Source organism: Oculina patagonica, chromosome 12 (genome assembly GCF_052425735.1).
Source record: "Oculina patagonica isolate OP01 chromosome 12, crgOcupat, whole genome shotgun sequence".
Taxonomy (NCBI): Eukaryota; Metazoa; Cnidaria; class Anthozoa; order Scleractinia; family Oculinidae; genus Oculina; species Oculina patagonica.
This window is the reverse complement of record NC_135769.1, coordinates 22,536,886-22,546,945: the sequence shown is the minus strand read 5'-3', so window position 1 is coordinate 22,546,945 and position 10,060 is coordinate 22,536,886. Positions and strand designations below refer to the sequence as shown.

The 10,060-nt window shown below is 38.4% G+C and overlaps 2 protein-coding genes across 2 annotated transcripts in view; one reads left to right on the top strand and one right to left on the bottom strand.

The window, feature by feature from the left end:
• Window positions 1-8: 8 nt before the first annotated feature.
• Window positions 9-1,678, bottom strand: LOC144631560 (uncharacterized). The gene is made up of 3 exons (XM_078490012.1): window positions 1,512-1,678; window positions 1,289-1,406; window positions 9-793 (listed from the first exon to the last, which is right to left on the bottom strand). The coding sequence occupies exons 1-3, from the start codon at window positions 1,646-1,648 to the stop codon at window positions 752-754; spliced, it is 297 nt and encodes a 98-aa protein (XP_078346138.1). The 5' UTR covers window positions 1,649-1,678; the 3' UTR covers window positions 9-751.
• Window positions 1,679-1,737: 59 nt separating this feature from the next.
• Window positions 1,738-10,060, top strand: part of LOC144631543 (tuberin-like) — a 59,701-nt gene continuing 51,378 nt past the window's right edge. Inside the window, exons 1-4 of the mRNA XM_078489989.1 lie at window positions 1,738-1,972; window positions 7,894-7,980; window positions 9,263-9,373; window positions 9,846-9,925. Coding sequence (XP_078346115.1) covers window positions 1,832-1,972; window positions 7,894-7,980; window positions 9,263-9,373; window positions 9,846-9,925 — 419 coding nt within the window. The 5' untranslated portion in view covers window positions 1,738-1,831. The remainder of the gene's footprint in view (window positions 1,973-7,893; window positions 7,981-9,262; window positions 9,374-9,845; window positions 9,926-10,060) is intronic.

Sequence of the window (10,060 nt, the reverse complement as noted above, 5' to 3'; positions counted from 1 at the left end):
CCGGGTATATAAGAGGTCCTGAAAATTGAAATAAAAACTCTTGGTTACCCTATGTTGTAAGCACTTGAGTGAGGTTTCTGATAAAAATAAATAGGGTGTGAGTTAGAAATACTAGGTTACGATTTTGGAGAGGCACATGAGAGCAAGAAAACTTGTGGAGTGGATACAGCTATTGACGTTATTTGAGTGCGTGCGACACAGGTTACCTCTTGGAGAAAAAAAAAAAAAAACAATTAAAAGTTGTTACACTAAAAAGGCTTTTAATTAAGTTTGCTGTAGTTTTTATAGTAAAATGAAAATAACATCTTTCATGGGATAAACCTGCAACAGCAATATGAATTCAGAATGTGTCTTCTGCTTTCAAATTGCCTGTGCAACAGTCATTTGCATTCTTAGAGGATGAAGTGTTCTGCTTAACCAACAAACAGCTTTCACATGAGAATTTGTTGATTTCCCAGGTTCTATAAATCATGGACCAAAAGCAACCTTGTTCCGAGGGTCTCCAACATTTCATTCTTGAGTGGTAAACTCAAACTGCTTATAGTCATGATGATGGGCACCTCTACCATCCCATGTTTTTTCATGTGCCTGTTGCACTGAGCCAGACATGAAATCTCCTTTTCAAATACTATTCATCTCAAGAGTGGATGCTTTGAATGATGAGTGAAATTTAGTGGCTCTTGGGAGGAATATGCTTGTCTCAGGGCTTACATCCTAATGCGAAGTTACAGTATGTATCTTTCATAAATTGTTAATTGTCCCAGTAGACGTCATAATGCTTCCGTAGCCTGATCTGCAAGTTAATGAGACAAAAAGGATGAGTCCAAAAAAAGAAAAAGAAATGAAGAGAAAAATGCCTAATAAAAAACCTAAAATTAATTAATGTGAGAAGGAAGGAAAGACTGCTGAAAAAAATTTTTCTCCCATTTTTCATTTCACTTTACTCCAATTGTCAGCCATGCATGAATTTGATTGAATTTTTCTCAGCCCAGGAGTTGCAAGGCTACATGTATTCCCGATCCCTGGCATTACATGGACAGCCCTGGAGTGATCCCCCCCAAGGGGGAGAGATGGGGAGGGGATGTCCAAGCCTGGTGATATCACTGTATCCACTGCATGCATCACATTTGTGGACCACATGTAACAAGAAAAGAAAAAAAGAAATGGAATACTCCGAGGTTCAGTTCAATGACCAGTTATATTCTTTAATTTATTGTTAAAATCGGTATAATACACCCAAGAATCTAAGCTTAAAACTAAAATTAAATATAAAAGCTTGTCAACTCACAGTTTCTTTGCGGTAGCATTCCCAATATTCTGTTTGCTTTTTACTGCACGTACTAAACCAGCTTTTTTTCATGCACTCTGTTAGAGCTGCATACTGTTTAACGCAGGCTTCCATAGCCCTAGGAGATCATAAATCAGAACGGATTTTATCCAACTAAATGTCGATCAAACCGGCGACAGACATAAAATGTTTTTAAGCATTGATTTGCAGTTTATAGACTCACATTGCTTTCACTACGTATCTTATTAAGTCCCTGTCAGTCTTTGGTTCCTCAGCAGGAATTAATTTGCTGCTGATACTTCCGAAAGTATCCTCCAACTTCGTAAAAACTTCCTTCACATTATTCTTGACGTCGTCCATGTTGGCTAGACTGCAGCCTCTGGCCTCCCCTGACAGTGCAATGGGACTAATCCCCAATCTTCTACCCTCCCCTAAGGGTTCCCTTCAGTTGTTACTCGCGTCCAACATGGCGGCCGACACGACAATTAGAGAAGCGCACAGTTTAATCGACAAATTCAAGTATCTTTGTATCTTATAACGAAAATGTCCAAGCCCAATGTCAGCGAAGGGTTTCGTCAGAAAGTGAAGCAGTTCTTTGGCGTGAAGAAAGGTCATGTGATCACAAGTAGCGTGTTTGAAGGTCCAAAGCCTGACGAGTTAATTTTCCACCAGGAATTACTGCAGGTATGTATCGCTCTGTTGATGTGATTTCTCAGCTGTAGGTGCATAGCTGGAATTAGAACTTATGTACGAGTGTACCCTCTGGATCTGTTTCGTGTTTGGAGGTTTAGCAAACACACATGAAAATATGCACATAAATATAAAGTGTGCAGTGCCCCTTTATAAGCTTATTACATGCCAATCTTTGGAATGTGCTATTTATCCAACTCCTCTCATTCATTTTCAAGCACAAGAAACAGCATTAATTTTAAGAGTGATAATATGCACCAAAACCAGTGTAAATATGGGGCCGCACATTTTAGCAGTAGTAAAATCGAAGCTTCAACATCACCCCTCTCCAGGCTACCCCCAAGCATTTAAGAGGCTCCGACGGAGAATATGGAGAATCGTTGGACAGGCTGGGAAAATCGAAAATCTTGAAACTTTGCCTGAAGAACACCTTTGGGGAACTATGTTCGAAAATATTATTCTCATCTTCTGGGAATTTTTGGTTTTCGAGAAATTAAGAAAAAACGAAAATAACGGTTTTTAGCTCATTAAATATGCAAAAAATATACGTAAAAATGGCAAAGTTCTCGATATTCCTATAAGAGCAATTTTCAATGCTTTGAATCGAAATAAACGTAGAATAATAGCTTTATCTTTCTTCTTTCAAGCAACATACACTTTTAATTTTTTCTAGCTATTTTAAGATTTTCATCGCCTTTTAAAATATTGCTCTATCAAGCACTTCGGGAAACGGCAAAAGTTGAGAAACTTTAGAGGCCGAAAAAGCACCTTGATATGTCCGATAGCGAGTCAAACTAAACACTGTGCAAAAGCTCGATGTCTCTACTATTATAATATCAAATAAAAAATCTGGGTACTCGAGATTCACACCGATAAGAAACGGAAGTTCACGACGTACTCGTGTCTAATTTGCATAATGCTATTTTATAAAGACGTCCTCCGTTGACTGTTCTGGTCTGTTTTATTTCCATTTGTAGGCTACGATTTTCAAGAAATAGACATCATAGCGTGTTTTTTATTCTGTTCTATATCAATCTTGGTTTGCGCTAACATTCTGTTAACATTTACCGAATATAAATTTACAAATTAGATTGAGAGTAGTCGCCATTACGTGACCCGCGTCACGCTATTAATATATTTTTATTAACAATTCAACAAAAGTATAAACTAACTTCTTTATGCTTTAAAACTTCCACTATTTAGAGCATGATATTACTATTAGTTTAAGGCACTTAGTCGCAAACGTCCGTTTTCTTACTAAAAAAGGGAAGGCTTGCGGTATGTTGATATTTACAATCCTTGCTTAAGATAATATCAAGTTATAGCAATATCAAGTTCAAGTTTCCGGCAAGTTTGACCTTTAAGTTTTACTCAAAGCTAAGATTTCATGTTATTGCCGTTAACTTGAGGAGAGTTTTGAAGTTTTGTATCCTGTATAAAACAGCCACAAAAATTATTCATTCCGTGAAAGTGGAAAAACTGCTTGGAAAAATATCAAAGCGTACAATCTCCAATCTAACTTGACATACATTTGCATCCATCGGCTAGCTGAGATCCTTTAAACCTTCGTATCACTCAGTCCGTACGGATGAGGCTTTTGCAAATCAAGGCCAAAACAAGTGCTGATAACACTAATGGAGACCTTGATAATTCTAATTATAGCAAAAACCGAATAATAATTGCTTTTATATGAAAGTGAAGTGAATTCATGGTTCACTGATTCGCTTCTTCAATTCGACCGATGAAAATTTAAAAACTTGTGAAACAGAAAGAAACGGACAACAAAAAGAAGCTACCAAAAATTGCGAAGGAGCTGTTCCACGAAAACCTTAAGGAAGAAAGCATCCAGCAGCCGGAAGACGAGAAGGACACAAATGTTGAAATTGTTTGCCGTTAATTTGTTTACGTGTATATTAAAGAGCCTACAGTTAATTAATTCTGGGAATCGGCATTACCTACTGATTAAGGACATGTTTCACGGGGCAATTTTCCTTAAAACTTGTAACGCAGCGATGATGACTAAAATCATTGCAATTTGACGAAGGAGAGTCACACGTCCGCAATTTTTATTTGCAACTTGCAACGCCGGCAGCCGCTAGAAATTACCATTCTGCGAACGAAGTGACACGTGAGCTCGAGCGAAGGACGAGCGATCTCCCTCTGATTGGCTCATTTTAATAAAATTACGTTGGAATGTCACATGCACATGTCTCGCAATCTTTTCTTGTATTCAGTTAATTCTGGACATCAATGCAACCTACAGATTATTCACTAACCTGTTAGAAGATTAGTGAATAATCTGTATGTTGCGTCGATTCTCAGAATTATAATTTACTCTAGGCTCTTAGCGAATGAGAAGTCAGTGACTACAATAACTAATTATCCAAAGCGACTATATATATGTCACGGATTTTACCAGATTTTTGAACAGCCCGAAATTAAAATTTGTGTCGCAGGAAACCTAAAAATAATAGTCCATTTTATATATTAGAGCATTGAAGCTGTTAAGCTGTTTACGCGCATCTTTGGCTGCGGATGGCTCGGATGAAAACGTACGGATTGCAACTTAAACTTGCTGGAACAAGCATGCCCGTTTCTTTAAACACAAACCAAGATTTCTTGCTATCTATTCCTCGGTCACCCCGGGTAAAGGAGGACTTGTGACCCGCAACTTCAGTTGGTACAGAACATTTTGTCTTCCCAGTTCGCCAGCGAATACCGAGCGTATTTCTGTGCTTTGGGCAAATCGTCATGTATTCTTGGCATTCTTGCCCTACGAAAATCCCTAGATGTATCGGATAGGTCAGCTTGTATCAATTCACAGTTTAGTTATACAGTAGTGTGATTCCAAGAAAAAAATATTCATTTAACCTTACCTGCACGGGTAAGCAACAATTTTTTTTCGTTATCAATGCTGTCCGTATTGGTCAAGATGTTACAATACTTTAAATGTGCTTTGACATCACGGTCACAGTCTTTTAAATTTACATATTGAACAACTTCTGGATTGTGTGGGCTTGGGCCACAAGCCCCGCCAACAAGAGAGGCAAAACTGCAAAGGGACATTATAGTTTTGAATTTTAGCCGAGAAAGTTCTTGCTTTCGTGTTAAATGTCCTGTCGCTGTGTACGTGTTCGGTCTCTCAAAGGAAAGTTTAATTTAATTTTGTGATCTGACGGAATGAATGGATTTTGCACGATCAAAGACTTTTTTTTATAGTTATTGTAAAACAAGATAGGAAACTTTTGGCATTTTATTCCACACATGACAACTGAACGGAAGAACGGCGATATATGTACATGACAGTTTTAATATTTGTGTACATTTATGTACACTAAAAAGTAAACTTCCAAGTTAATTAATAATTCCTTACTACATGCATGCGTTCTATTTTTGACTTAAGTAACGTGAGTAAATAAAATATTTATATCATTCCCAATTTCAGGTAAGTGAATGAAATGATCTAACTGTTTACTTCTTAAATTTTGAAGTGCCAGAATCTAAACAAACTAATAATCTTTCCTCCGATCTTTGACAAAAAATTTCAGAACATGCACGTGACACAGGTCACGCAATGAGGAACTCAGTCGATAATTTTTACTCTTTTCTTCTTTCTGAACCTCTATATAACCTAAGTATAGGCATAAGACGAAAAAAAAAATAAAAGCGAGTTTAAACTTGCTTTATTTTGTGCAAATCATTTCTTCCAAATGGAAATAAAGCGAAGCAGATCTCTTAGCGGGGGACGTCTTTCAAAATAAGAATATGCAAATTACGCACGAATACGTCGTGAACTTTCGTTTCTTATCGGTGTGAACCTCGAGTACCCAGATTTTTTATTTGATATTATAATAATAGAGACATCGAGCTTTTGCACAGTGTTTAGTTTAACTCGCTATCGGACATATCAAGGTGCTTTTTCGGCCTCTAAAGTTTCTCAATTTTTGCCGTTTCCCGAAGTGCTTGATAGAGCAATATTTTAAAAGGCGATGAAAATCTTAAGATAGCTAGAAAAAATTAAAAGTGCCTGTTGCATGAAAGAAGGAAGATAAAGCTATTATTCTACGTTTATTTCGATTCAAAGCATTGAAAATTGCTCTTATAGGAATATCGAGAACTTTGCCATTTTTACGCATATTTTTGGCATATTTAATGAGCTAAAAGCCGTTATTTTCGTTTTTTCTTAATTTCTCGAAAACCATAAATTCCCAGAAGATGAGAATAATATTTTCGAACATAGTTCCCCAAAGGTGTTCTTCGGGCAAAGTTTCAAGATTTTCGATTTTCCCAGCCTGTCCAACGATTCTCCATATTCTCCGTCGGAGCCTCTTAAACTTTTGAAGTTTTGATTGTTCAAAAGCCCAACCCTTGTGCCACAAATGGTGTTCAAATGCCTCATTTGACTTGACTTATTCCTCAGGGTACCCTATACCCATACAGCAACTGTAAAAGTCATACCAAATTTATGCAAGGCTAGTTTGCAGTAACTTACACCTACTTTATAGAGCGGTTTTCACTTGAGTGTCGAAAGTAATTTGCGTTTGCTTTGGTTTTGCATTACTACGCTTAGTGATTGGCTTAAAAATCTCGCGCCACTTTCTCAGCCAATCAGAACTAAAACCAAAACCAATCGTGACTCGCTCGCGCACGTTTTCCCGCGCTTCGTGCCAGCTACATGTATTTGCTTCGAATTTTGATTGGTTCACTGGATTGTCTGTGTCCTTTGTGATTGGTTAGAGTAATTACTTTGGTTTTGGTTTTACGACACTTAATTGAAAACTGCTCTACCTCTCTCCACCAAGGAGTAATCAGTACAAGTGATCTGTTGAAAAACCCCCTGACAAAAAACTAGTTTCTAGTACTTTGTAATGGACAAGCACCCCATTATTTTAGGTGATAGAAATACTCCTGGTCGCTTCAGGCTGTAGAAATTTGAATATTACCCTGGTAGTAGCATGGGGCTCTTGGCAGGACGTATACAAAACATAGACCCGGTCCCATGGACCACCCCTGTGGACCACTCCTGTGGACCACCTCTAATTTTTGAAAGCAAATCAAAGTACAGAATGGGGTCAGGGTATAAATTGACTGCATTTACTAAAACCCAAAACAAGGAAAAGAAACCACCGAAATGAAACGACCAAAACAAGTAAAACCACCAAAACGACCAAAACGAAACCGCTAAAACACCCGAAACGTGCGAAACAAGCAAAACCACCAAAACAAACCACTAAAACAACCGAAGCAAACGATACAAAATCATCCAAACAACCGAAACCCATTAACATTAGTGAGAGCTAACCGTAAACAGCCTAACCTGAGCGTTATTCAGGCTAACTGAAGTGCTATTGAGGCTAACCGGAGTGCTATTTTAGGCTAACTGGAGTGGCTGCACCTTTCACTCCAGTTAGTCTGAATAGCACTCTGGTTCCCCTGTTTATGGTTAGCTCTCAATAATGGTAATAGGGTTTGCTTGTTTCGGTAATTTTGTCTTGTTTTGCTCGTTTTGGCCGTCTCAGTTGTTTCGGTGGTTTCATTTAGGTAGTTGCGGGGGTTTCACTTGTTTCGGTCGTTTCGTTTCGGTGGTATCGTTCCGTTGTTTTGTGTTTTAGTACATGCTGTCAATTTTATACCCTTTGCCCATTTCAAAAATTAGAGGTGGTCCACAGGAGTGGTCCATGGACCAGGTCCACAAGGTGGTCCATGGACCCGGGTCCATGTTTTGTATACGTCCCTCTTGGCATGAGTTTGCATACCGCTAATTGTGACTGTAACATTTTGGACTAATTTAATTAGTACAGTTTGTGATTGAATGTGTTGTGTGAAATATGTCTTAAAATAAATTTACTCCTCCTTATTTACAGTAATATTGATGAACACTATATACTATTGACTGGTTGTTTTTATTGTCATAGGAAATAGGCAAGGAAAGTCCTTTGTCAAACCGTGTGCGGGTTTTAAAGGAGCTATGTGATTACCTGGCCAGTCGACGTGTAGAAGATGTGAGTATAATGAGTTGCACTGTTGGGATTGGTAGTGATTTTACTTGAGAAACAAGGAGACTTAGGGCCAGTTACCATAATGATTCAATTTAATGATTAATGATTCTAAATAAATTAAATAAGCATCCTGTCCTGATTAAGTGTCCTGTCTTGAATAAGCCCCCCCCCCCTTAAGGTGCCAAAAGTAAATAAACGCCCCCAGGGGCTAAATCGAATCATTACGGTAACCACATCCTATCAACAACCTATCCAGGGGGAGCATCTACTCCTGTCATTTATAACTGATGCTACAAAATATGACTTGAAATCTCGGCCATTTTCTTGACTTCATTCACTGAATGCTTTTTCGATTTACATTTTTATTGTGTGACAGTGAAAAAGATCTTTTGGGACATTCAACCCCATTGTATCAGTCCTAGCAACTGTACAGGCTTCAAGGCGGGAACATAACATTTTTCATGATTATTAAGAAGCACTTCTGAGACTATTGCGCGGATCCTACAACCCTACAATATCAGTGTAGCTCACAAACCTATAACAACGTTACGACATTTACTGACCAACGTTAAAGACAGGGACGAACCTAACAACAGACAGGGAGCGATTTATAAGATCAAATGCTCCGACTGCCAGGCCTCCTACATCGGAGAGACCGGTAGAAACTTGACCACGAGACTGACTGAACACAAACGAGCGACGAGAAATGGTGATGTCAACAATCACATTTCTGAACACCACCGACTTACTAAACACAAAATCGACTGGGACTCTGCTGAATGCTTAACCTACAGTACTAACTATTTTCAACGACTGACTCTGGAAAGCTGGTACACAAACTTAGAACAGAAGCCTATCAACAGATGTCAACAACTACCGGCACCTTACAAACGACTTATTCACGACGAAAAGAGAAGCGACAAACGAACCGCCAACAGAACGACTTAATTTGACTAACAATAGACGGAACAGAACGACTTAATTAGACTAACAATAGACGGATCGAAACTGACCAATTACTGATGACAAACTTTACACGAGTCTTACAGCCAATAACATCACGGCTTAACTGACCAATCAGCTTCAACGGACCAGACTTATAACATCATCGACTGACAACAACTTTTCACTTGACTCTGAAGATGACTTCCGCTCAGGTTGTCGAAACGTCAGTCACCAACAACAGTTCTTCTCAGAACTACTCTCACCCGGACGATCACACTATACGAACTACTGATACTCCTGGGTTCAAACCATTTACTTTATAATCAATGTTTGTTTATAGCATGCTGTAGAAGCGGCATGGGCTGCAGTTGATGACCTACTCAGTCCACACAATCCTTTGGAGGCAAGACATGTCACTCTCCAGTTCCTTACTGTGATGATTTCTGGACAGGTAACTGCATGTAGCTGTTGTAATTATTTTTCTAAAGTCAAACCTTTTTTATGGACACCATAAGGGCAGAGCTGAGTGTACTGCCTATAATTTTAACAGATTTCAAAAACACAGGAAATGGTTTTTCAGCTGCCCTGAGGAAGGTTTTTGTAATAAAACCAAAATATTGGCAAAACTACTTTCAGTGCTTTTGAAATTTGTCTAATGTAAAGGTAGAGATTATAAATTCTGGTTGAAAAAAAAAAATCATTTTCTGTGGGACCTGAAGCTGCTGTTTAAACTGTCCATTGCATACTACGTGTAGAAAGTTATATGAAATGTTTAGAAACTACTGGATGGTTTACAGACTCTGAGGTGTCTTTAGAGAAACATTCTCGGGTTAATCAAAATGGATTCATGAACATTCCATTTATATAATTTGTGTGCTCTGTGCAGTGAAATATATATGGTTAATTTTGTTTGTTTAATGCAGTTTAACAGACTTGGGATTCTAAGAGCTCACTTCTTTTCTGTTGTGGCTAATCACAAAATTCCTGAAGATATCACACCCAGGTGAGACCTTTTCCACTGGTAAAGATAGTAGACTTACCGTATTTACTCGAATAAGCACCGCAGTGCTTATTAATTTTTTTGCACCTCAAGTGCGGCGCTTATTCGAGGGGGTGCTTATTTGAGGGCTGTGCTTAT

Coding starts and splice junctions, on each gene's coding strand:
- LOC144631560 (XM_078490012.1), bottom strand. CDS start 1,648: ATGGACGACGTCAAGAATAATGTGAAGGAAGTTTTTACGAAGTTGGAG. Junction 1,407..1,511: donor AGATACGTAGTGAAAGCAAT/GTGAGTCTATAA, acceptor ATGATCTCCTAG/GGCTATGGAAGCCTGCGTTA. Junction 794..1,288: donor AATGCTACCGCAAAGAAACT/GTGAGTTGACAA, acceptor ATTAACTTGCAG/ATCAGGCTACGGAAGCATTA.